The 27,946-nt window shown below is 52.1% G+C and overlaps 1 protein-coding gene across 1 annotated transcript in view; it reads right to left on the bottom strand.

Moving 5' to 3' along the window:
• LOC136963188 (E3 ubiquitin-protein ligase RNF43) overlaps window positions 1-27,946 on the bottom strand; it is a 64,834-nt gene that overhangs the window by 1,263 nt on the left and 35,625 nt on the right. Inside the window, exons 2-8 of the mRNA XM_067257230.1 lie at window positions 20,718-20,831; window positions 3,407-3,481; window positions 3,101-3,244; window positions 2,542-2,643; window positions 2,239-2,403; window positions 1,808-1,910; window positions 208-1,722 (exon numbers count right to left, since the gene is read on the bottom strand). Of these exons, the coding sequence (XP_067113331.1) occupies window positions 208-1,722; window positions 1,808-1,910; window positions 2,239-2,403; window positions 2,542-2,643; window positions 3,101-3,244; window positions 3,407-3,481; window positions 20,718-20,831 (2,218 nt within the window). The remainder of the gene's footprint in view (window positions 1-207; window positions 1,723-1,807; window positions 1,911-2,238; window positions 2,404-2,541; window positions 2,644-3,100; window positions 3,245-3,406; window positions 3,482-20,717; window positions 20,832-27,946) is intronic.

The following is a 27,946-nucleotide window of genomic DNA, read 5'->3' as shown; positions in this document are numbered from 1 at the left end:
CGAATATATACACTGTACACGAGTGGGGGGGTATCTTCTTTGTTCAGAGGCTAATTGTTTAACGGGGAGAACTGGGAGGGGGGAATATCTTCTTTGTTAAGAGAGAGAGAGAGAGAGAGAGAGAGAGAGGGGGGGGGGGGAGAGGGTGAGCAGATTGACTAGGGAGGGGTGGACGGCAGCCTTATCGTGCAGGACCGGGACACCCACCCTGATGGTGTAACGTTTGGCAGTATAAACAAACGTCCATGCTGCGCTCCGTGGTGGGGCTGTGGTGGAGCCGGCAGCGGGGCCTGTCCATGTGGGCTCCGGGCCCCGGCAGCTGGGGCTCCGAGTGGGCCGGCTGCACCCGCTTCTGCCACACCACGTGGGCCCCGCCGCAGCAGGGCCAGTCCTCTATGGCCCCCGAGTCCAGGATGAGAGGCACAGGCAGCAGGGCGGGGGGCATCTCGGGCGGCGGGGGGCAGCAGTAACCTGGTCCCTGGCCATAGTGGATGTGGATGCTGCAGTCGTCCTGCAGGTCAAGGCTCTGGTGGAAACGCACAGAGGGTCCGTCCATCACGCAGCCTCCCAGCCGGCCGCTCCTCCTGTTGGGGGGTCCGTGGGCCTGGTGGCAGCAGGGGGGTGGAGGGGGCTGTAAGGGGCCAGGGGGCAACAGAACAGGAGGGCCTGAGGGGGGGCTGGGCTCATGGTCCTGGTCCTCTGTCACAGGGATGGGTCTGTCAATGGGGTCTACTATGGGGCAGTGGCAGGGGCTGTGCTTGAGGGGGCACAGGGGGGAGTCCTTGTCCGGAGCTGGGGCGGGGCCTGCAGCCGTAGCCCCCTGCTCCTCATCAGAGCCCCTGCCCGGGCCCTGGCCGTGCTCCCCTTCCTCGTAGTGGTGGTGTCTGTGGCGGTGGTAGTGGACGTGGCTGAACACTGTCTGCTGCTGCTGCTCCTCAGGGCAGCCCCCTCTGTTCACCACCGAGTCCAGAGACCTCGGCCGGGCCCCGGCCTCCAGACTGTTCCTGCGTGGCGTTCTGACAGGACCGGGCCCGGGCCCGTAGTACACAAACGGGTCATAGTCACTGCTCAGAGAGCTGCGGAAGGTGGACCAGCTGCCGTAGACGCCCTGCAGGGAAACGTCGGTACAGTTGAGCACCGAGTCGCTGGAGGAGCCGTGGCAGGGCCCGGAGCTGGAGTCACTGGCTGGCCCGTCGGCCAGGTAGCCGCTACGCTCCGTGTGGTAGCTCCCCCCCGAGCAGCTGCCCTCGTCCTGCCTGTTGTGCGGGGCCCCCGCAGCGCGGGCCTGGGGGGCGGAGGAGGGCGGCTGATGCAGCCGGGAGCTGGAGGCGCTGCGCTGAGCGGGGAAGGCCGAGCGGTAGCCGTGGCAAGGGCGGCGCGCCACGTAGTGCCCCCCCGGCCTGCAGCCGCCCCCCACCCTGTGGGGTCTCCCAGGGACCTCCGCAGGGAGGTGGTAACCGCAGCCGGAACCCAGCGGGCGGCTGGGGAGGAAGCGCAGGGTCTGGTGTTCCGAAGGCGGGGAGCCGGTGTAGTGTCCCAGGGAGGGGTAGGGCCCAGAGGGGCCGCGGGGGTAGTGGGGCCTCATGGAGAAGGGGATGGCGTGCTGGGAGTAGGCGTGGCTGTGGGGACCTCCATAGGAGTGGGGGTGCAGGAAGTTCTGGATGTGCTCTGGGGTCTGCTGGATTCGGCTCCTCTGGGACTGGCGTGACGCTAGATCTGTGCCTGTGGAGGACAGCGACAGTGAGAACAGGATGATGAGCACACGCACACTACCGCACTCACACGACACAGAACTTGTGGTTCTTACCCATGATGTTGTGCATGCAGAGGGGGCAGGTGCGATGCTGCAGCAGCCAGGGGTCCACACACTCCTTATGGAACTCGTGACGACAGGAGATGATCCTCAGGTCCTGGAGACAAACCCACTTTCAACTGGGAGAACTACCCCTCCTCAGCCTGCATCTCACAGTCTCACTATACATTTACATTTAGCCATTTAGCAGACGCTCTTATCCAGAGCGACTTACAGTACGTACAGGGACATTCCCCTCGAGGCAAGTAGGGTGAAGTGCCTTGCCCAAGGACACAACGTCATTTAGCACGTCCGGGAATTGAACCGGCAACCTTCTGATTAATAGCCCGATTCCCTAACCGCTCAGCCATCTGACTCCCACTATGCATCCATCCACGTGTTCATCCACCCCTCTCTATCTCTCCCTCCCTCTCCCTCCCACCCACCTGTCCGTCCAGGAACTCCTCCAGACAGATGGCGCACACGGGGCTGGAGTTGGAGCTGGCGGAGCCCCAGCCCCCGCGGTGGCGCTGGGAGCCCGAGCAGCCCGAGCTGTACGTCCGGGTCTCCAGGCGACCGATGGCCCGCATGGTCTGCTGGTGGACTGAGTCCTGAGGGGGGTCAGATGGGGGGAGGAGATCAGCGGGCCACCGTTAAAGGGGAGGTCAGCTGAAGACGGGACTCACCGACGTCCTGAAGACGCTTCGGCGCGTGTGTGCACAGGATGTGGTCAGCGTGCGGTCACTCACCCAGGTTCGGTTGGACTTGCATTTGTAGCGAAAGGCAAAGATCAGGACGATGGTCAGGATGGCCAGAACAATAGTGAGGAGGATCCCAACATCGTAATGGGGCTGGAAGAGGAGAGAAAGGGAGCAGGAGAGGGAGGAAATGTGTTACTTTCTGAACCCAAACAGTCATCAGTCATCAGGCTGCTTGATAAGGGAAGTCACCCGTCCACCAAGCACCACGGGCCAGGCGGGTGTGTACAGCTCTTGACAATAAGGCCTGTGGTTACAGAACACTTGGAGAACTAAAGCCGACTCTGTACCCAGAGTCAACAGCCTTCCTCCGGCACGGAACCACCCAGCCTGCCACTCCTCCCCTGCCCAGCACACAGCAGCCCTGCGCCCCTCCCATCCCAGTGGGGCCCTTCCTATAACGGATACAGCAGTTGGTGTTTTGCGGGGGGACTGGAGGTTGGTGGTGTGGTGGAGCTAGTTGGTTGAATTAAGTGCAGGTTGAAGAAGTATGCTGGGGTTTTGATATCCCATGTTCTATGTGAGGGGGAAAAAGGAAAACAGCTCTTACCCATTTGGGGACCTCCCTTATGATATCAATCTGGACCCTGGCCTCCTCGTTCTTGTTGACCAGACCCATCAGCTTCTCTGCATTCTCAGCCTCGACCAGCAACACCGGGTGGGGAAGGTAGTCTTCATATGACTGTGAATGCAACTGTATGTGTGTATGTTAGTGTTTGTGCGTTTATGTGTGTTTGTGTGTGGGGGGAAGGTAATCGACGGGACAAAAGAAGGGAAAGGGCACAGGGGTTAGGGAACGGGGTCGAGCAGATGGTGCTTGTTCTGCTGGGGGAGGCGCCAGATCTCTCCTGCTCACCTCGAGAGCAGCGTTGGCGTCGTCCGAGACGTCGAAGATGATGGCCTGAGCCCCTCTCTCCAGCGCCAGGTGAGCCTGAGGGAGACCACACAGGAGGGTCCGCACAGTCAACACACACAATCCTCACAATCACACATCATGACTCAGGGGAAAGGGATAAATAGCCTTGTAACTGTTTTGTTTTTTTATCCTTATTGTGCCATGCGATTTAAACATCAACCACTAGATGGCAGTCAAACTCCACTCTCCCTGTCTCGACACTGGGGGCCAAAGTACAGACCTTCCCTTACACAATCCCACAGCTCTCTAGGCAGAGGGCTATGGAGAGCATTACTAACTGTGCGTCGGTCAGCATTCAAACATACGGCAACCCTGAATCAGAAAGGACAGAATGTGTGTGAGAAAAAGTAGAAATGTGCAAAAAGTGAGTGTGCGTGTGTTTCTGGTTGGGGGGGTAGCAGACACATGAGAAGTTGCAGGTGCCAGCCCTCCATGACTGTTGGAAGGAAAGGGGTGGGGAGAGTCAGGCGATAGAGAGAGGTGGAGAGAGAGAGAGAGAGAGAGAGAGAGAGAGAGAGAGAGAGAGAGAGAGAGAGAGAGAGAGAGAGAGAGAGAGAGAGAGAGAGAGAGAGAGAGAGAGAGAGAGAGAGAGAGAGAGAGGGGAGGGGTGGGCAGAGAAGGGGCAGTGGTGACGATAGGTCCCTAGTGTGCCCTCTCCAGTTTCACACCCAAACAAACATGGCCGTTTAGCAGGGCTGGGGAATGTGGGAGTTAGTGATCCTGAGCACAGGAACAGCGAAACAGTAGAAAGTTGAAGAGAGTTTTCTCAGTCAATACAGGTGCCATGAAGCATGTACTGTCAAAGTGTCAATGTTTGCTTTGGCTCAAAGAGAGTTGTTGGTGTAATTGTGTTCCATGAAAGCAAAGAGATGCTTTCAAACCATCACTAAAACCTTGCTAACGGTTAGAGGAAAAAATAAGAAAACAGCAGTCTTTTCATAAATGTGTCAACACCTGCGCTCTGAAAGTGGGCATTCCAATGTGACTATCTGCCAGTTGGCTAATTGAAGAGGAGCCGCAAGCTTGAACAACTGATCTCCCAGGTCAAACACTGCAATAAATAATGCCTCTCTGGTTCACATGAGAGGACTTTGCCAACCGGCAAACACATGCACGCACATACACACACACACACACACACACACGTATACTGTATAGTTTGTACACACAAACACACCCAGACACGTGTAAACTCACACACATCCACAAAAACCATCACACTCAAATTCAGGTGAAGCCATCACTCGTTGGGTCCATCAATCACAAGTTAATGAGAAAACCCCTTGGAGGAACGTACTTCTGAACTCACATCACTTCAAACAACAAAAAAGGGAAAGTTAATACATAACTAGAAACATACTCATTTCCTTAGGCTGTCACAAACTGTCAAAGAGGTCCACCCCCCCCCCCCCCCCCCCTCCGTTTCCTGGGAATGCCTAGCGTGCTGCTGTAAACGTTGTGTGTCAGAGGATGGGGTTCAAAGGTCACGGTGTCAAAACGGGGTCAGATGTCTCTTTGATATGGCGCCCAGCGCCTGGCACGTCAACAAGGCTGTCATCTAATTAGAAATGTAAGTGAAGCACGTGTGCGAGAGGTAGAGGCACATGAGGGACTGCGCTATACCTGAGGTTATGATGGTCCCAGCTCTGCATGAGGCCCAGCCGTCCTCTAATCCTGGTTATACATGAAGGAAAAACAGTACTTGTGGTCCTTTAAGCACTGACGCACACAAACGCACACACACACACACACATACGTCTTTTATATAGCCTCCACCACAGAACTGCTAAGAGTTCCCACTGAAGGACCGCAGCAGCCATTTCAGGAGAAAATCATGAATATATTTTAGAATTGGCTTGTGTGGTTCTATTATGTCATTATGGGGACCAAATACAGTCTGCTCCTGATGGCTCTGTCAAACCCACAGACCCGGAAACTGTTTGTTTTTTTAAAGCTCCCGCTATGGCATGATTCACAGGAGATATATTTAGCTCTTTACTGCGTATCTATCAAAGGAAAACTACATTCAGACCCAAACACGGCAATTAAAATGAGAGCCAAAGAGAAATGTAGCAACATTCCAACTTTGTTATGGCGTTATGGGTAACATCCAGCTCTGTGGTTAAAGACATCCACCATAGCGAGATACAACATGACAGGACACATTGGATCAGTAGATAAGATCTGGCATTTGGTCCCAAACAACCCTGCACATGAGCCATCATGGAGTTTTATAGCCCTACATAATCAAATGTAATAATCAATGAATATGGGGAAACAACAGCTGTTCCAGGACCACAGTAGACCGTTCCTGCGGTGATCAAAACCTCTTGTTTGACGTGAGCTGTGGAATCCATTAATGCATGTGACCTTTTGTGGTGTTCCGTGTCAGCGAGGGAAATTATTTCAATAGATTTTCCCTGATAGAGGTAGCAGATATGACCTGGCAACAGAGCTAGCCGCTATGCTCTGGATGTCCTCTCTGGGCTTCCCTACACCCCTGGGACTCTGGCAGATACACACACACACACACACACACACACACCCACCCGTAAGGGCACAGATAGTATCAGGTATGGAATATCAGGGTGGACAAATGTAATATCACTCTGCCTGTCCAAAGAGTTATACCTGGTCTATTTGTGTACATCCATGTGTTTGAAGTCTTTCAGTCTGCATATGTATAGATGTGTTTACAGTGCAGGTATGTTGGACAGGAGAGGAGAGTGGAAGAAGGAGAGAGAAGAGAGCAGAGAAAGAAGAGAGGAGAGTGGAGAGAGCAGAAAGATACGAGGTGGGGATAACAGGAGAGAGAAATAAAGAGAGAGAGAGAGAGAGAGGGAGAGGGAGAGAGAGAGAGAGTCTCTGGAGCTGAAATGGCTGATGGGTAATAACAGGGTCCAGTGGTCAGAGGCCTACAGGTCTGGGAAAGGGTGGAAGCCTTTCTTTCTCAGCCTCTGTCTCTCTCTGTCTCTCTCTGTCACTCTCTCTCTGTCTCTCTCTCTGTCTCTCTCTCTGTCTCTCTCTCTGTCTCTCTCTTCTTTAATTTCTCCTTCCTGCCCGGCACACTGGAACTATTACTGGATCACTGGGACACAAGCACACAGTCCAGTAACAGCCATCCAGTCTGCCAGCACTGGGAACAGGTGCAGGTGGTTGCCAGGACTTGAAGGTGAAACAGACTTGCATGTACAGTACAGTATCTCTTCTGTGTGGTCCACAGTGTCAACGGGAGATAAGCCTTCAAGATTACAAACACAAAAACTCAGCGATCCAAACTATAACTTTGAACTCTGAGGACATAATTTATTTTTCAGTAGTCAAGCCTTGAGCTTGCCAGCCCTCAAAGTGTGCTAAAGTAGAATACCTGGATGCAGCCTACTGACTTGTGTGGATGTGTGTTCGAGCGTGTGTGTGTATGAGAGACAGAGAGCTTAGCGCTGGCTGTGTCGTAGCCATGCTAGTTGCAGGAGGAAAGGGCGTGGGCCCGCTGGGTATCCATTACTCACAGAACTGCTTTGATGTGGGGCAAGTGGTGGGAGGGTGGGGGGTGGTTGGAGAGGGGGAGGGGGCGTGTTAGGGCAGGTAGACTCTAGTCTATGCTTTCAGGAGCACCTAGCCGAAGGGGGAGGGGGCCTGACTCACAGACTGCCAGCCACCAGCCACCCCCCACCCCCTTCCACACAGCCCTTTCCCACCCTGACACACACACTCACAAACCTGGCTCAGCCACACATTCATCCAGAGGCTTACACTGGAAAAAAAGTTCTGAATAGTGGCTGCAGGTATGGAGCTAGGGGAGGTTTGTGTTGTTCTCTGTGTTCCAACCCTGGGGTCACTGAGTGTTCAATAAAGCTCTCCCTCTCCCTCTCCCTCTCCCTCTCCCTCTCCCTCTCCCTCCCTCCCTCCCTCACGTCGCCTCGGCTGTGTCTGTGACACAGATTTGATATGCAAAGCACAAGGTAAGAGAGAAAGGCCAGCGTCATCTGATACACTGTCACTTGTCAAAAACATCCCCGATACAGACATCAAAGACTCTGGCAGGGCTGGGGGTGCTGGTTGTGTGAATGTGTGTGTGTGTGTGTGTGTGTTGGGGGGGGGGGTAAACCTGCTGCCGCTGATGGAGCCAAGAAACGAAGATTTATGTATCACACACCTTTTAGGCCTCAACACAGCACAGCACCATACATAACACATTTCATGGCCCAGAGGTGTGTCTGCTGGTGCATACGCTGGGGCTGTCTGGTGCTGGACAACAGAGAGAGATGGAGAGGTAGAGAGAGATGGAGAGGTAGAGAGAGGTGGAGAGGTAGAGAGAGATGGAGAGGTAGAGAGAGATGGAGAGGTAGAGAGAGGTGGAGAGGTAGAGAGAGGTGGAGAGGTAGAGAGAGATGGAGAGATGGAGAGGTAGAGAGAGATGGAGAGGTAGAGAGAGATGGAGAGGTAGAGAGAGGTGGAGAGGTAGAGAGAGATGGAGAGATGGAACTGAGAGAAATGGAGGTGTACATAGAGGCATGTTCGGTTGACCCTGTTTACACTGAAACACAAACCGCTTCAGCTCATCCTCTCCACATCTCGTATCTCCATCAGATCAGAAACATTCGTTTCTGTCGCTTCATCCTGTCTCTCACCGCTCCAGAGTCTTAGAAGCTCAGCCACATTAAACACGACCAAGCTCCAGGGAGGCCTTGTAACATTTGATTATTTGTATTGCACTCAATCAAGAGATCTGTGACCGGAGCCAAGAATCTTCTCTTAAAAAAAAAATTCTAATAAATCTAAGTCAGATACTTAACGTCCAAAATGTCTCTTTACAAGAATGTCAGTATGCTGCTACATTCCTTTAGAGCTGATTATGGTAGAAACTGTGCTTTCTTCTAGAATAAAAGACAGTGGGAGAGAGAGAGAGACAGAGAGAGAAAGGAAGGAAAAGAGAGGGAAAAAGAGAGCGGGAAAGAGAGAGACATAGGGAGAGACTGTGCTGAGGCCCTACAGAGGGCCTGATAGCCTCTCTCACCAGTGGAGTGGCAGGGCTGAGAACAGGGGAAGCCAATTAGAGGCCTTTCCTGCCCTTTCAAGAGGCAGATAATGTTCCTGTTTTCAGAGCGCATCCTGTTTTTTAATCAGACCTGTTAGTGAGAACCTGCCACCCCTCCTAAGGTCTTGGAGTAACCTCCTCCCTCCCTCCCTCCCTCCCTCCCTCCCTCCCTCCCTCCCTCCCTCCCTCCCTCCCTCCCTCCCTCCCTCCCTCCCTCCCTCCCTCCCTCCCTCCCTCCCTCCCTCCCTCCCTCCCTCCCTCCCTCCCTCCCTCCCTCCCTCCCTCCCTCCTGTTCCCATTCGGAGCCCTCCATCTCATTCAACAGCTCTAGTAAGCCATCAGGAATTCCCTCTTGGAACAGGCTGTGCTCTGAAAGCTGTATCTTTCTACAGAGCAAACACACGCACACATAAAAACCTACACACCAGCCGTGTGACACTCACACACATGCAGACGCACACACAAACACACAAACACACACACACACCTGCTATGTGAGGCAAACACAGAGGAGCGAGGAACTGAGAAGCAGTAAAAATCCACAAGTCCTCTGTGAGTATCTGCTCCCATCCTTGTTATCAGTTTCACAGTCTTGGTACAGTGTGGTGTACACAGCTGGGCTCCTCATCCCCAAAACAATATTTCTGCAGGATCTCAACTCATACTGTTTTAAAGAGGGGCATAGAAAATATCCAAACCCAACCCAAGATAAGACTCCAAGACAGTTTTCTTGGCAACAACCTGTAGCCAGAGTGAAGGGAGAAGCTGCTAGTCTTTCTGCTCTAATCTCTGGGAGACGCTGAGTTTGTCTGTCTAGGGAAATGTTTGTTGGTCTACTGTTCACTGTGCTTACAGCATGATGCCTCTGCCCAGGCCTGAGGCAAACTGGATGTAAAGAAACGAGGAGAGAGAGAGAGAGAGAGAGAGAGAGAGAGAGAGAGAGAGAGAGAGAGAGAGAGAGGGAGGGAGGGTGAGAGAGGCCCAGGGGCACAGGGAAATGTATTTTTTTATGGGAATGTATCACTTAATCTCATAAAGGCAGTGTAAAAACCTCCATCTGTTTGTACAGAGCAGTTCAAAAGAAGCTCAGCATGCCTCTGCTTGCTGCTATATAAAAACAACATTCTAATGCACCCCTCAAAAGGGGGCTGATGAGCCAGCCTGCACAATGAGAATCAGGCACTGCCCCACACACGGACAGAAAGGAGAGGAGAGAGGGAGGGGAGGGAGGGAGAGGACGAGGGAGATAATAAAATCAAGTCTGGTCTGGTGTGGGCTACACCACCTCACTGTCTCTCTGCCCTCCACCAGGATAGAGAACTTCACGCCATCCAGCTCCTCTGATCATCGTCATCAGAGGTCTCCTGGAGACAGATCAGATCTGACTAGGCCCTATGCTTTAGTCTCTCGTTTCACGAGGTCAACAAAGACCAAACGGGAGCAAAACACAAGGACAGTTTCTATGAGACCGTCCCTAACAGCTTTGCCACAGGTAGACAGAGCAGCCCACAGAGGTGTCTCAGAGTGAGACCAGCTACGTGAGCATGTTCAACATGAAACCAGGAGCCTCTTATCATGTACCATACAAAGCCTTCAAAGCCAAGCCGGGGAACCAACAGTCCAGTATTACACTCATGTCACCGCCCCCCCCCCCCCGCCCCCCCCAGTCTTCCTCCACATGTAAACCCTCCGCAGGTGATTCTAGGCCCCTGAAGCCCTCCTCTGAGGTCATGACCAGGCTCCACAGCAGAGATCAAAGGGCCAGAGACAGGGAGCAGTTATAACTGACTTCACAATAAAAGCCATTCATTTGGGACACTCGGCCATATAACATGTATAGCGCAGTCAGATTGTTACAAGACTTTTAACATGTCGTATATGACCTTAACCCTGAACTGTGCTAAAAAGATCAACAGCTCTATAAGTGTGAAGACAGATGCCACGTGTTTGTTAGGAATCCTCCTCCTGGCCTTGACCACTCCCAGCCCAGCCTTTAGCCACGTTTTAGCATAGCCCATCCCAGCCTTTAGCCACGTTTTAGCATAGCCCATCCCAGCCTTTAGCCATGTTTTAGCATAGCCCATCCCAGCCTTTAGCCACGTTTTAGCATAGCCCATCCCAGCCTTTAGCCACGTTTTAGCATAGCCCATCCCAGCCTTTAGCCACGTTTTAGCATAGCCCATCCCAGCCTTTAGCCACGTTTTAGCATAGCCCATCCCAGCCTTTAGCCACGTTTTAGCATAGCCCATCCCAGCCTTTAGCCACGTTTTAGCATAGCCCATCCCAGCCTTTAGCCATGTTTTAGCATAGCCCATCCCAGCCTTTAGCCACGTTTTAGCATAGCCCATCCCAGCCTTTAGCCACGTTTTAGCATAGCCCATCCCAGCCTTTAGCCATGTTTTAGCATAGCCCATCCCAGCCTTTAGCCACGTTTTAGCATAGCCCATCCCAGCCTTTAGCCATGTTTTAGCATAGCCCATCCCAGCCTTTAGCCACGTTTTAGCATAGCCCAGCCCAGCCTTTAGCCATGTTTTAGCATAGCCCATCCCAGCCTTTAGCCACGTTTTAGCATAGCCCATCCCAGCCTTTAGCCACGTTTTAGCATAGCCCATCCCAGCCTTTAGCCACGTTTTAGCATAGCCCATCCCAGCCTTTAGCCACGTTTTAGCATAGCCCATCCCAGCCTTTAGCCACGTTTTAGCATAGCCCATCCCAGCCTTTAGCCACGTTTTAGCATAGCCCATCCCAGCCTTTAGCCACGTTTTAGCATAGCCCATCCCAGCCTTTAGCCACGTTTTAGCATAGCCCATCCCAGCCTTTAGCCACGTTTTAGCATAGCCCATCCCAGCCTTTAGCCACGTTTTAGCATAGCCCATCCCAGCCTTTAGCCACGTTTTAGCATAGCCCATCCCAGCCTTTAGCCACGTTTTAGCATAGCCCATCCCAGCCTTTAGCCATGTTTTAGCATAGCCCAGCCCAGTCCAGCTAAACTCAACCCAGGCCATCTTAACCCATCCTACAGTACATTAGCGAAGTCCAGCCCAGCCCAGCCTAGCCTAGCCTAGCCCAACCCAGTCCAGCCCAGCTGCTCCCCCGAGCTCCACCACAGCCTTGAAGCACTACTGCCTACCAAAACCAGCTAGAGGTGTATCTTCTAATGGGACAAACCGGTTGGGATTCAGGTATTTTAATAACAACATTTTAACATCTACTTTAATGGCACCATCTTTGTTTCTGTGTATGTGTAAGTGTGTGTGTGTGTGTAATCTGGGCACAGCGCCCTATATTTAGAGCAACATTTTTCTCAGCTCGTCTTCTCGGAGCGCTGAAGACAGGCTGACGAAACCCTGACCCCGAGTCGCTCCCTTTGAAGTGACAAGTGAGAGATGCGCCACGCTAATATGAACGCCTTGAGACGTAAACACTTTGCATTCCAAAATACAAGGAGCAGCCTCTTCAAGTCTGGGGAGCCGAGCTCAGAGAACAGATAAACATCCAAGCGCGCATAAATATTCACACACGCACACACAAGCCGCACACACACACACACACGCACACACAAGCCGCACACACACACACACACGCACACACAAGCCGCACACACACACACACACACACACACACACGCACACACAAGCCGCACACACACACACACACACACACACACACACACACACACACACACACACACACACGCACACACAAGCCGCACACACACACACACACACACACAAGCCGCACACACACACACACACACACGCACACACAAGCCGCACACACACACACACACACACACACACACACACACACACACACAAGCTTTTCCGAGAAGTGCCTGCTGCTCCTTGGCTTTGAAGATGTCTCACTGTTTGCATTTAGAAGTCGTGTGGTCGTGCTGTCAACAAACCCAAATCGGCCTGCAGACCAGAAGAAGCCCTGCTCTCTGCCACCACCGGTCCTGCAGCTACTGCTGTGAGAGTGAGGGGAAAGGGGGTGTGCTTTCAGACACGTCGGCCACCTCTCATGTGCTAGCAATGCTGATCCAGGACCATCTCAAGGAAGGGGGGGAAAAGGGGGGGGGGGAACAGAGTGGGGGAAGTTGTGTGTGTGTGTGTGTGCACGTGAGAGATAGAGAGAACAAACAAGCTGTCACTCATCTATAGACAAAAGTACAGAACACGCAGGCAATCAAAAGGAGACCATTAAAAGCAGACATTCCTCTCGCTGTATGCGTGGAGATCTGAGGAAGGATTTTGATGAGCTATTTCAGCACCTCCGAGTCTATATTTATCAGGCACCAACGGCAGCAAGTCCAAGACTGGAGCTAGCTGATGATCTGTAGAGTCATGCACACACCTCTGGGGTGGAGCATGTTCCATCTCCTCTAAAAGAAGTGAGAATGTAAATGAAATACAGGGTATGAGAGAGAGAGAGAGAGAGAGAGAGAGAGAGAGAGTGTGAGAGAGAGCCTGGAGGAGTGCTGGCAGAGAGAGAGAGAGAGAGCGAGAGAGATAGAGAGAGTGTGTGTGTGAGAGAGAGAGCCTGGAGGAGTGCTGGCAGGGCCCCAGAATATTAATGTGCGACAATTATAAAGCTGCCAATGAGGGGCTGTGGTGAACATAAATTAGACACTTACTGACAGGTCGTAAAGATCAGAAAGGAAAGGCTGCGTGTGTGTGTGTGTGTGTGTGTGTGTGTGTGTGCGCGTGTGTGTGTGTGTGTGTGTGTGTGTGTGTGTGTGTGTGTGTGTGTGTGTGTGTTTGGTACACGTGTGCATGCATGGCTGAGACACAGTACAGGTCCTTTGAGAAAAAAAAAAGAGAAAAAAAACCCAGAGGTTCTAATCAGTATGTTGGACGTTTTTGTCGGTAACCGACAGAGAGAGTGAGCAGGCTGTCTGTGTGGCTGATTAAACACACTGCCCATGGAACAGACATGTTTCCTCTCGCACTGCATCCTGACCGTTCCAAACATGCAACCGAAATCTACACTGGCAATAAAATTCCGTAAATAAAATGTATGTACTGTATACAGCACGCTCAGTTCCCGTGGCGAAGCTCGACTCTCCGTCGCGTCTAAACACGGGTCTCACGTACACCCTGTCATCGCTCCGTTGTGACGACGGACTGATCGCTCCGGTACGTTCTGAGGCTCCCTGCTGGACTGGCGCATGGCAACAATGCTGATCCTGAAGGTGACATCTGTTTAGCATTGACCTGTATCCACCCCCACCTTCTTCCCACTCCCCCGGGGTCAGGGGATCGCCATGGTGACACGGTGTGGGGTGAAGCAGGGGCTGGGAGGAGGCTGGATCACTGCAGAGCTACTGGCCAGCTCCATGCTGACTGACCCTCACAGGACCCCCCCCCCTCAAGTAGGAGCTATCCATAAAGGTTGATCGCCCGTGCACCTGCCTCCCCTTAGCGCAGAGTTGAGCTCACCGCTGCCCATCCCCCCGCCACCCCCACCCAGACGTTCCGTACGCCCAGCCGTCTAATCCCGAGGTCGACCCATCCCAACCCACACACAAACCCTTTTCACCCATTAAAGCCACCCCTCCACTCTAACATCACCTGCAACGCCCCCCACCCCTCCCAGCACCTCTCAGACAAACAGCTTACTCCATCAGTCGCGCTCAGATTTCTATCTCCTCTCTCTCCATGCCACCTGCACACCTGAAAAGGCAGATTACATGGGAATAACAGAAGGCATGCTTGCTCTCAGACTCTTTACTTTGAGCGGCGAAAATACTCCCCCCCCCCCCCCCCCCCCGCCCGAAACGGCGGCGGCGGCGAAACGCATACCGCTCCACTTGTTATGAAGCCCCACAAAGCCAGGAATGCACTTCCCCATTGAGGAGGGAAACCTGAAGTATTCCTCTCATTGTTCTGCATCTACAATAGCAGGCAGGTCCTCACTAAAAGCTGCCCTGTGTTGAAGCCTGCTCCCGGCTCTCTAATCCCCCCCCCCCCCAGGTACAGTACACCACAGCTCAGCCAGGCCTGCAGCTAGACCTTACTTTCATGCCCTGGCCTCTTGCCATCACCAGAACGCAGCCTGAAGGACAGGTCCACATATCCAACTCACACCTCCAGCCATCCAGCCTCCAATAGCTATAAAACTGGGAGACAGCCAGACGGCCGACTCAGGTATAAAGTGACAGCAAGGGCCCCTTGTCCTCATCCACACTGTTATTCCTACAGTAGTCGTAGCAGCGAGCGAGGGGAAGAAGAAAGGAGAAAAAAAAGGCATTGCAAAACAAAGTCTGTAATTAAGGAAAGCAACAAGTTTGCCCTCTCTTCATGCCGAGGCTGCGTTCATTCAGCACTCGGTGCCGCCTGGGGACTGAGGGCTGGGCCTCACATCACAGCACTCCTCACTGGGCCTCACATCACAGCACTCCTCACTGGGCCTCACATCACAGCACTCCTCACTGGGCCTCACAGCACTCCTCACTGGGCCTCACATCACAGCACTCCTCACTGGGCCTCACATCACAGCACTCCTCACTGGGCCTCACATCACAGCACTCCTCACTGGGCCTCACATCACAGCACTCCTCACTGGGCCTCACATCACAGCACTCCTCACTGGGCCTCACATCACAGCACTCCTCACTGGAGGCTTTCACATAGTTTGGATGCAGCGATTAAATCCGATTGAGTTCATTCTCCTGAGGAGCTGTGTGCGCCTGGGGTCTGGGGCCATCGCTGGGTCACGGCCAAGGATCCAGGACCGTAGGGAAGTGTGAGTCACCGAGGGAGGGGCTGACTGGAGGAACAGCACACCTTAGGCACCAACACCACCACTTCTGTTGCTCCCCGGAAATCAATACAGAAACATGGACCTGATGATGTGTATAATTACACAACTGTGGGTGATCATTTCTTCCTGCCTGGATGTGAGTAGATGAATCAAACGGGGACCCACGTGTCACTGAGGCTAGATGTGGACTTCAGTGACATAGCTGCCACTCCCCTTGTAGTATCCTCTGGCCTGTTCCCACGGGAATGCACTCGGCAGTCTCCGTGACGACAGCGGAAGACTTATCGTCCCGCGCGCCTGGCCTTGGACTTCAAACGCAGCAGATGCCTCAGAGAGAGCCTCGACAACTGGATCCTGCTCTTCACAGAGGAACACAGCACGCCCTCTAGACAGCCCGATGGCACAAATATTGTTTACTGTATCGCCTGCGTGTGTGCTCACTACCACGGTTTAACCTACACTGGTCTTCACACACACTTTTTTATACACACACGCACGCACGCACGCACAAGCACACACACAAATGTCCTTCTCACAAAAGCATAAACACTGGATGACTGTCTGGGTGGCTTTTGGAATAAAAAAAAACTGACCAACGAAAGTTCTGTATGCCAAAGGAAACACAGTTAGTTTAAGCTATGTAAATCGACAATGTCAACAACATCCAACTCAGCTAGCCAACAATCATTTGAGTTCATCTCGAAACGTTTCCCAAATTCCTCTCCACAGAATCCCCAGAGCTAGCATGCTAGCGTGACAGGCCCGACAGGCATGGCGGACAGCAGCAGGAGTGAGGAGGCTAGGGTCAGGTTGATGCCCCTGGCAGGGAGCAGGTTAGCCCAGGCAGGGCAGCAGCAGCACTGCAGGCTGACCTCACCTCCTCCCCGAAACCACAGGCCCCAGCCTGCTCCTCCTTCCTCCACATTGTTGGAATACTTTGTTCTTCTGGCACCGTGGAGAGGCTCACTGTGGAGAACACTGCAGCTGATGTTGGCAGCGTGCGTGTGTGTTTGGTGTGTCTCTGTGCACTTGCGCGCATGTGTACGTGGGTGTACCAGTGTGTGCGTGTACTCGCGTATATGTGCGTGCGCACGTGTGTTTGTGTGTGTACCCGTGTGTGTGTGTGTGTGTGTGTGAATGATGGTGGATAGGGGGGAAGGCCTCCACAAAGGTCTCCATTGTTTTGCTTTATCAAAAGGCCTATGAGTGTTGCCGGCGCTTCCCTGATAATATCAGCTCGTAAACCTTATGGAGGCAGCGGGAGAGACAGAGGCACTGGGTCGGGAAAATACCTCCTCCCCTGCTGCTTACTGTACTGTGATACCTAGCTACCGACCTCCCTACCTACCTACCGCATGAACACACTCACAGCCTCTGGAAAGCTGATATGAGAGGAGAATCAATCAGCCTGTCAGTTAACAGCAAAGCTGCCGTTAAACACTCCGGGCCCCTGGAGCTCCATGTGCAGCTGAGCTCAGTTTAACTTTAGAAACAGAGGAAATGGAGGAAGAAAGGCACACTGGGGTCCGGCGCACGCATGCACACACACACACGCACACAGAAACACAGACACACAGATGCACATACACACACACACACACACACACACACATAAAAAGGTGATTAGTTATTAAACCTTCCCTTTCTATAGAGAGAATGGAAGGCATGCATCGCCCAGGGTGGAAGGGGTTTGAAAAAGCTCAAGCAAAACAGCTTCTCTCAACAGCTCGGGGTAACAACAGTAGAAATATTCGAGGTGGTTGGCAGTGCACAATACTCCCCATTCATTTCATTCATACGGTCTAATACTTGATAGTGAGGTCAACACAGTCAGACAAACGTTTCAGTCAGACGAATACACAAGGAGGGAAAGGCTTGATACATGAAAGCGGAGATGACACACAGCGCACTCTCTGAGGGAGTGGGGAAGAGAAGGGCACTGTTATCTTGACCTCATACTAAACAAGGTAGAAACAGGAAAAACAGACCCTGTAGGTCCCACCACATGGTTTCCTATCCTTTCATACAGGTGTATGCAAAGGCAATTTCAGATCTCTGCGGTCAAACGTTTTTTTTTTCTTTTCAGGGCGGGCTTTTCTCTCCCCCGCTCCCCGTTTCTCTCTTTCTGTGTTTTTCAGTATGCCTGAAAGGTTTTAAAAAGGAACCGAAGGTGCATAAAGTAGTTCTGGGCCGTGGTGCGTCCATATGGCAGGCCGGGGAGGGGGGGGGGGGGGGGTGCATCTGGAGGAGAGCTGAGAGGGGGGCCAGGAGAAGTCGGAGCCAGGACAGGACCAGACAGGGGGTGGACGGGGCTGTCAGTGAGGGGTCAGCACACCAGGGCGATGCCACAGAACTGCTGTCTGCTTTAAACATCTCTGGTGACCTGCTGAGAAAGCCCTGTCTCCATTCTGGGGGAAGGGAGCGGGCTTTGTAACCCAAAAGGAAGAGAGTGGCTTACAGGAACAACAAATCAACGGGGAATCATTGATAACGGTTTTCTAGGAAGGCGTCTCCAACTGATGGATTTCTTTCAGAGGAAAAATCAAAGACGATCCAGGACTCTGCTTCGCACCGAAACATTTCACTCCGAGATGTCAGAGTGTGTACCTGCTGCTTTTTGCATTTCCCTCGAAGCTCGAATCGGCCCTGTTTTCCAGATGTTCCCCAGCGTTCTGTCTTGATTCCTCTCCCCTGAGTTCTAGACGTTAGACCTTAGCTACTGGAGGAAAACAGGCCAGAAGCACACTGAGCTGCCAGCCCTTACTCAGCCTCCACAACACCAGACAGGAACAGCCTGAGGTCAATGTCACCTCCCTACCACACACACACACACACACACACACACACACCATGGTAACTATCAGAGGAGAAGACAAAAACACTGTCATGGGGGTCCTGATTTATTACTCCTTCCACGGATTTCCCCTGTTTTCTAGCACTTCCTGTCACCCGGGCTCCTCTTCCTGTGACCTCCCTGAGACACACACACACACCGTAGCATCGATACACACAAACAAGCCGGTGTGCAAACACATACACACAGCGCTCTGCTTTTATACCAGGATTACTGTACAATCAAGCTAGAAATCCTTTCATCTTAGAAGAGGTGAATCAATAAGAAACACATTCTATGGGAGCTGACAAGCCCGGGCACGGACCAAAGGCCCGGAACGTTCTGAGAGCTCTGAGTGGTTCTTTCAGAGGGATGTTCTCTTCTACCTGCTGTTTCATACAACAGAGCTTTGTGGCTAAACTGAGAAAGCTCACGCTTTGGCTCCAAAACATTCTCAGTCCATGCAGTTCCACTGTGTCTACAAGGCAAAACATTCATTCATTCATAGACAAACTGTTGCTAGGACAAGGCCAACTGGTTGTTATGGATATTTCCTGGGAATCTTTTATAGTCTACGGTCATATTGTTTGGGTACTGGGTCTGGGACCACAGGACAAAACAGTGTAGATTATGTTAGATTTCCTGGTAGTAGAGCTCCGTGAGGTCTGTTACTAGGTAGTATGACCCTGGCTTAGACCCGGCCCCAAAAACAAATACACAGTCATCTTTCAAACTCCTATGTGTTGTACTACACAGCCAGAATCGAATTTCGGTTCGATTCCCGGCTGTGCAAAATGACGTAGTGTCCTTGGGCAAGGCACTTCACCCTACTTGCCTCGGGGGAATGTCCCTTTAATTACTGTAAGTCGTTCTGGATAAGAGCGTCTGCTAAATGACTAAATGTAAATGTAACGTACTAAAGCTCCAGAGACCTACTGTACCTCCTAGAAAGCATCTCCGGGAGAAGACATGGACTGAGACGAGAGGAAGAGCACTGCACAACGACAGCTATTTTCTACACGGTGGGTAAATATGCTGTGTCAGCGAGATTTACATTTAGAAGAGAACGCAGTCCTTGAGAGATCATATCTGATTATAATGAGAGGTCTGTAATCTCCCCCAACGCTGGCTTTCAGAGTGCCTCAGAAGAACCGTCAAGTCCAGGCCGCGGAACGAAGGTTAGAGGACGTTTGGGTGAAAAGTCGCCACAAATCGGGAAAGGAATCTGGCATGTCCCTGGCCTGCGCCATGTCGCCAGGGATAGGAAAGTCGGAAAACCAAAATAAAAACAGACAGGACAACAATGAAACCTTATCCTCTGTAGTCTCAGTTTGACTTTGTTTGCTTAAAGGTCTATTCTGAGCTGCGTGTGGTGCAACATGAGGCCGCTGTGGCCGTCTGAGTATCTGTCGATGTGTGGGAGGGGCCACCCTGTAAACAAGTTGATCTGGAACATGAGGTCGATGCTGGCCAAACCTGGACTAGACCGTGCATCCACATTTCATTCATACTCCTTTCAAATCCCATCCTGCAAACTATTCTGCAGATGCAAAATACCTTTGAAATGGGCCAGAAAAAAACCTGAAGCCTTCGAATCTCACAAAGGAAAACAAGGACGCAGGTGGCTGGAGCACAGTTTATAGCAACACATACTTTCCAGACTTACACCAAAACAACAAGACAGATCTCTCCCTGATCTCCAGGCCTATCTGCCAGGACAGAGAGGCTGCCGGTGGATACAGCTTTTGTTCGAGGGCGCTTTAGCATGAGGGCAAGACAGAGTGTTGTGTTTAGGGCACAACAAAAAGTTGCCAATAAAGATTTATTCAAAGCAGTTTAGAGATGGGTTAGAGGGACAGTCCTTCACCACCTGCTCCTCAGTAAACCCAGTAGGAACAGCAGAGGGGGTGGAAGGACTTCATCTTTAAGGACTGTAAAGTAGGTTGAGTAACTCAATTACACTGAAAAGTTTGAGAGATTCAATAAATAAAAAAAGTGGAAATAATTGTATGATAGAACCTATTTCATGCCTAATCCTTAAGATGTATTGCTCCTGGTTGGCTTCGAGCTGCAGTGTGCACACTGTAGATAAGAGGAGCGAGCACACAGGCCCAGAGCCTGGCCACTGGAGCTGCATCTGTCCTGGCCGTGCAGAGGCCGAGACAGGGAGCGACAACTGCGTGCTCCTGCTGGTCAAGATACAGGCAGGGACAGCTGGAGCCTCCCGGCCCTCACATCCAGAGCCAGGAAGCAGGGGCGCTGTGCCACGGGCACATAGCAGGACAGAAACCCCTGCCAGACCGGGGCCCTGTCCCGGGAACATCACAGCCATCGCCAGCATCCTTGCTATCACATTCAAGACCTGCCAACGATTCCTCTAAGCCTCCTCCATTAAGTCTAGATCTAAGAGAGCGTGGTGGGGCCAAAGAGAGAGAGAGAGAGAGCCAAGCCGCTATCTGGCCAGATCTCTATTCAAAAGCACATGGGGTCATTTTTCAAGTAGGCGGGGGGAGGGGGGGGGGGGGGTTGTGGTCCCAAGGATCCTCTACCCTTGGCACAACAAAAAAGCAGTGTGTGCGTGTGTCTGTGTGTGCGTGTGTGTGCGAGCGTCTCACCTTGCTGATCAGAGACTGACACCGGGGAACCTTGTGCTCCAGCTTGACGATGGTGATGAAGTCGCTCTCCTGGCGCTCGTCCTCGCTGGCGTTGCACAGGGACAGAGGGTGCGACTAGGACACGGGGAGACAGGAGAGAGACACACCGTCAGGGAGGCCCTGGCACCACCACGCTCAGCACTCACATCACATCCTCGCAACACATTCATCACCGGCGCTGGGGGACATCGTCACGTCGTTGCACCGTGGGAGTAGACACACTGTGTACATGATGGCACAAGGTTGAGGTGACCCCGCCAGCAGGGCAAGAACTTCTGTGTGAGGAGCACGAACGAGGAGACCAAACCTCCGTGTCCCACCATTAAAGGATGCCGTGCTGGTTCACTCTGCCTGCTTCTGTCTCTCTATATCGATGGCGTACGGTTGATGTATTCAACACTTCCTTCATATGTGGGCGCCGATTTGACTAACAGCTCCCCTTATCACAGGCTACAGAAATAAATCTATGGAAAAGGTGTCAAGCCAAGCCGCCTGGTTTACAGTGGGCCGTAAAACAAAATACACCACCTACAGAATGACACGCGGCCTGTCAGGTGTGGCTCTGAGGCCTGGAATGCCCCCTCGGCATCAGCACAGAATGAACTGCGAGGAGGTTAGGATGTTCTCTATTCAGATCCCTGAGTACCGAAGGAATAAGGGTTTCTTATTTGATGCCTTCTGACAAGGACTGGATGGTTGGTGAAAGGCTGTGTTTAAGGGTTTGAGGGGTGACAGCCGTGTTTGTCAGTGCCGCCGCCGCGAGCTGGTCGCACGGAACTCGAGGAAGCCACCCTGTCCCCCATGACATCACCAAGGGGTGGAGACGCACGGATGCCACCGTGTGTGTGTGTGAGGAAACTCATACTTAAGCCTCATTACAACTCATCATTCTCTCAGCTGCACCCACACTCTCCTCTCACATCACCCAACCTGGTCCCACCCTGCCGGCCTAGTTCACTCTAGCCCGGTCCGGACCAGCCCACTCCACCCCAGCACAGGCTAGCCTGGCCCAGTCCACCCTCACCCACCCTGGCCCAGCCCAACCCAGCCTAACCCAGCCCACCCTGGCTCCTCCCAGCCCGCCCCAGCCTAGCCCAGCCCAGCCTAGTCCACAGGCCTCTTCATGTGGCTGTGGCCTGAGGTCACAGGACTCCCCCTCGTCTCACCCAAGCGGAAATCCCTAAATTAAAAAGGCCCAGGGGTGACATCAACAGCTGGCACCCCAGTCGAGACGGACTGACGTCATGCATCACGCAGGGCTCGTGTGTGTCCATCATAGTGGGAAAGAGAGAGAAGGGGAGAGAGAGACTGAGAGGAGAGGGAGAAGGAGGGGGGAGAGAGCAGAGAGAAGGAGAGAGAGAGACTGAGAAGAGAGGAGAGGAGAGGGAGGGGAGAGAGCAGAGAAGAGGAGGGATGAGAGACATAGAAAGGGAGAGAAGGAGAGAGAGAAAAACATCCCAGTTAACCACCTCACGCATGGGTGGGTCCAGTTCACGAAGGAGTGAACCGAAGATACACGTGCCCCGAATGATTAATATGATAGAACGGAGTATGGCGTGTTGGCAACGCAACTATGAAAACAACAACATTGATGATTAAAGAACAGCTTGCACTCACAGGCCAAAAAGTCAGCAGAGGGTTTGGACTCTAACCCTAACAACTGCAGGCCTTTACGGTTGCTGCGTCCCCGAAACAAACTCAACAACAAAACGAGTCCCGGTTTCTTCAGCTAGCATGTTGTACAGTATTTACAGAAAGTTGTTATGGTTGAGGGGGACAGTGTGCTCTAGCTGAACTGCACAGCTGGAAACACACACTGTAGACATATACAAACACACACACACACACACTGTATACAAACACACATACACACCTATCCTTCACTGAGAATTACAGGAGTGATAATAAAAATACCAGTAAAACTCTGTAGCTGGATGGTGAGCATTATGCTAAGCTAAAGCTACCACTATGCCGACACATGGGTGTTGTCTAGATTCCAGAACTGGGTCCATGTAAGAGGCACAAGCTGGCCAGGTCTGGTGTGTGGAAGAAAGGTGACCCTCTGGTCTGGCCTGGTCTGGTTTGGCCTGGTCTGGCCTGCATGCTACCTCTAGTCTGGTTTGGCCTTGTCTGGCCTGCATGCTACCTCTAGTCTGGTTTGGCCTGGTCTGGCCTGCATGCTACCTCTAGTCTGGTTTGGCCTGGTCTGGCCTGCATGCTACCTCTAGTCTGGTTTGGCCTGGTCTGGCCTGCATGCTACCTCTAGTCTGGTTTGGCCTGGTCTGGCCTGCATGCTACCTCTAGTCTGGTTTGGCCTGGTCTGGCCTGCATGCTACCTCTGGCTTGGCCTTATCTGGTCTGGCCTGCATGCTACCCTGCCAGCTGCTTTACCAGTCCACGTTTACTAGGCTAAAATTAAAGACCCACAGCGGAACTTGGCCGCAATCAAAAAATAAATTAAAAAAGAATAAAAATGACCTTACTATTCACTGCCGCCATCACCACACCCTGCCATACTATAGGTTGAGGGAAAATGTAAAAAGTATTCTTCTGTCGATAGATCTTCTGCCAAACTGATTTCATGGGACTTGTCTAATGTTTTCTATGTCATGCAGTCTTCTAACAATATCTCCTTTGGGTCTATATTCCACCTTGACATGCAAAAGTTTGGAAATAATTTGCAACTAGTGAAAAATACTCAATAATAGACATTGAATTTAACATGAGGATTCAGTCTTGTCTAGTCAGTGTCTGAGACAGACAGAGAGGCACTGTAAACCCCATATCTGACAACATGTTGTTAGTGTCAGCTTTGCTTACAAGACTAGGTATTATCTTCTTTTATAGATACGCCATCTCTGTTTTCAATCAGAAGACCGTGAACAGTGTCCACATGTCCCTGTTAGTAACATTGGCCAGTCAGCAGCAGACTGTGTTGGAGTATAAACGGCTGACAGACTGAAACATCTTCATATGGTTTTTGTACGGGCCTGAGAAAAAAAGGGGCCTGGGAACCAGAATCACTGAGTCTCCATTTCACAGGGACTAGAAACCGCAGGGCGCACAAACAGTTCCCTCTAGTCTGTTAACAATGGTCACTCCTCTGTGTATATCTGTGTAAAGGCCGGAGATGTCCTCCCAGTCCTTTGTAGCCACGATTAAAGACATTTTTCTCCAGCTCCATCAAACTCTGCCCCCCAAAAATACTCCAAGGGAAGAATCTAACAGTCTCGAAAACAAACACACAAGCAGGAAAAAAAGTCTATGTAAATAGTAGCTGTGGTGAGAAGTCAATCATTTTTCCCTCCCTTTGCCTTGTGGCTCTTCTCTCTTCTTTTTTCAACTGCCAATAATCATGGGGGGGGGGTGAAGGGTGAGGGGGGTGGATGGGGTTAGGGGTGAGGGGTGAGGGGGGGTGGATGGGGTGAGGGGTGAGGGGGGTGGGTGGGGTGAGGGGTGGGCGGGTGAGGGGTGGGCGGTTGAGGGGTGAGGGGGGTGGGTGGGGTGAGGGGTGAATGGCGCAGGGGGCGTTCTTGTTCCTCTGCTGCCAGGATTCAGGACCAGGCATTTATGTCAGAGTGCGTTACAGGAGCGATCCGAAGGGCACCTCTCATCAGACTAACGTTCAGTTACTGCCCCGCTCCACCCGCCAAACCTCGCCTGGGGAAATACTGCACAAACTGTCGAAATGTTCAAAGTGAGCCACCTAGTTCATTTGGAGATGAAAGGAATTCATGTACAGCATGTGGCTCCTCTATCATGTAAATCTGTGTGTGTGTGTGGGGGGGGGGGGGGTGGATCAGCCGTTTCAAAGAAGCCCTGGAAAGCCTGCCAAGTTAGTGTACGTCAAGGAAGAATTCTACTAACCCAGCCTTCAGCCTCTAGCACCACTCACACACATGTCCAGACACACACACACATTCACAAATACACACACACACACAGGCAAAATATGTGTTCGCTGACCTGGCCTGCGTTCTGAGTTCCAACCCAGTTGGAAGCTGGGAAGCCAGTCAACAGAATGCCTCAGCCAGTCACAGCTGGGCTCTTCAATCTGATGGACGCACTCTGTCTTTCCCTCTTTCTCGCGCTCTCTCTCCCTCTTTATCTCTGAGCCTGGTACAACAGGCCCGGCTGTAGGGCCAGACTCACCACCAAACACACACCTGAGTCTCTACGCACATGCACACGCACACACACACCGGAGGCTGGATTAAAAGGTCATAATCTTCTGAGTGGATTAAGGAAGGGATGAAAGCAGAGAGGACTAGGGGAGTTACTGCTAGTGTGTCTGAAGTTGGGCCAGTCTCTCAGGCCAGTCTCTCAGGCCAGTCTCTCAGGCCAGTCTCTCAGGCCAGTCTCTCAGGCCAGTCTCTCAGGCCAGACTCTCAGGCTAGTCTCTCAGGCCAGTCTCTCAGGCCAGTCTCTCAGGCCAGTCTCTCAGGCCAGTCTCTCAGGCCAGTCTCTCAGGCTAGTCTCTCAGGCCAGACTCTCAGGCTAGTCTCTCAGGCCAGTCTCTCAGGCCAGACTCTCAGGCCAGTCTCTCAGGCCAGTCTCTCAGGCCAGTCTCGGCTAATAGACACAAGCACAATGAGACTGAGATGATTAGACAAGTTAAAACACTAACACTTCCCCTGAACACTGAATTTCATGTCCCCTTCCTGTTTGTGTGTGTGTGTGTCTGTGTGTGGGGGGGAGATTATTCATTAGTAATGTGCATTAGAAAGGTACTATGTCCATAGGAAGTCTTGGAGTTTCTGAAATGTGCAGTGTGTGTGTGTGAGCAGCGAGCCTGCAGGGGTAGTAACTCAACACCGTGGAGGGAGCAAGGGGCTCAAACTCAGGGATCCTCCTGGGGGGCACAGGGGGGGGCACAGAGGGGAGGGGGGGGGCACAGGATCCTTTTCCAAATGTCAAGAGTGTCCACAGCACAGACCAACAGTCACCCGGAGCTAGCTCCTACACGCACACACACGCAGACACACACGCATGCAAACACACACTGCCCTACAATAAATCATCATTATAGACAACATTGGAATGTTCATCACAAGTGATTTACATCTATAGCAAAAGTAAATATGATCCACAATTAAGTTCTCTTAATGAAAGCTTTTACCGATAAACCATAAACATCAAACCATGGTTTGTGCAGTAGTAGGCGACTCCATCGTCAAGGTTACAGTGCATCACCCAGTATTGCAAGTCAAGGAATCCAAGGACAAATACATACAAATATGCCTCTGAAAGAGAGGCTTCTGCAGCTATTGCCTTTCCTTACAAATGCAAAGAAACAGAAGACATCACCGCTTTGGCGTTGTCAAAACAAGAGGTGCGTCAGACTTGCCGCCCCCCCCCCCCCCCCCCCCCCGCCCCACTGAGAGCGTCAGCCCAATATCCAGTAGCCGTAACCACACTGAATGACTTGGGGGAAACACGACACCATAATGAGGCCAGAATAATCACCAGCAGCCTTGAATCTGCCAAGGCGCTTTCTTAAAGTAGTTCCCTGAGCTCCTAGGAGAATGAGCTGGGGTCGGGCAGGCTGTCTCTGTGCTCTGAGGAAGGGATTATAAAGAGAAGAAAGAACCGCAAGGCCGAGCCAGAGGACAGCGCCGGCGAGACACACATCACATGTTACACTTTCAACAAACAACACTTTTAACAACGAACATCACCAGTGATGTGAGTGTCTTCCGGAAGACACTCGCTAAGCAAGTTTCTAGTGAGACACCCTTAATAATGATTCTGCTGTGATTACAAGTACAGTGTTATAGGTCTGGGCCAGATCCCACAATCAGATGAATAGGGGTAGGTGCAGTTGCGGCGATCAGGCAGCAGGGGGTGCCACAGGCAGCAAGCCCAGCCAGGACAGCAGAGGGGCTGCGAGGACAGTCACAGGGACACGCATTACTGCACCACTGACCTGCCTGCGTCCCCAGGAAAAAAAGTGGGCCAACTCGCTCACGCTCGCACACACATGAACACACTGCGCACACTGCACACACACACACACTGCACACACACACTGCACACACACACACACTACACACACTGCACACACTGCACACACTGCACACACACTGCACACACACTGCACACACACTGCACACACACTGCACACACACTGCACACACACTGCACACACTGCACACAGACACTGAGGGAGCAGTGGTCTTTATTACCTTATCATATAATTACAGTCACCATTCGCAGTTTACTGTGTTCAACTTTGATGTTTGAAACATGCCAGACCTTCTACTGAGGCTAAACGTCAGAGTGGGTCAGGGTAACAGTCAGCGCCAGCTCAACCTGGCTCCTGACTAGCCTGCCCACAGCAGCAGCCATCACTGTAGTCCACGAAGAGTACCCGACATTACATTTACATTTAGTCATTTAGCAGACGCTCTTATCCAGAGCGACTTACAGTAAGTACAGGGACATTCCCCCTGAGGCAAGTAGGGTGAAGTGCCTTGCCCAAGGACACAACGTCAGTAGGCATGACCGGGAATCGAACTGGCAACCTTCGGATTACTAGCCCGATTCCCTCACCGCTCAGCCACCTGACTCCACCTGACTCCCCTGACATTACCCACACTGACATTACACCCACTGACATTACACACATGCGCGGGGCAGGAGATAAGAGCAGGAGCACTGTCCCTATTCAAGGTCAAACTCATTGTGGAGAAAACCCAGATTCAACCGTTCCAAATTCATCAAGATCCCCAGAGCGTCCTTGTTTAGTGCGCGGGGGACGTGTGTAGCTAGGCCGGGAAGAACCTTCAGAGGGCGTGGGGGGCTGCTTCACGCTGTGGAGCTCCAGGGGAAACACACGACCACATGTCCACGGACTGAGGAATGACAGACCTAAACGGCCTGTCTGTATTTCCACTGACCCCCTCTGTCCAGTGTGTCAATGACATGCACATTGTCATGGAGACACCTTGCCGATGGTGACCTGTGTCCTCCAATCGGTTCTACCACAGGTTCAGTCCCGTTCACCCCTACTCCCATATCTCTCTCTCTCACACACACAAACACACACACACACACACACACACACACACACACAAACACCCACACTCAATGAACACTCCACCAGCCCCGGGCTGAAGCCAAGCTATCTATTTCAAAGCTCTAGGTTAACGTAAACACAGAGCTTCCCTGTCAACACAAGGTCCCGGGCT

The sequence above is a fragment of the Osmerus mordax genome, chromosome 19 (genome assembly GCF_038355195.1).
Source record: "Osmerus mordax isolate fOsmMor3 chromosome 19, fOsmMor3.pri, whole genome shotgun sequence".
NCBI lineage: Eukaryota > Metazoa > Chordata > Actinopteri > Osmeriformes > Osmeridae > Osmerus > Osmerus mordax.
This window is presented reverse-complemented; position numbering and strand designations above follow the sequence as displayed.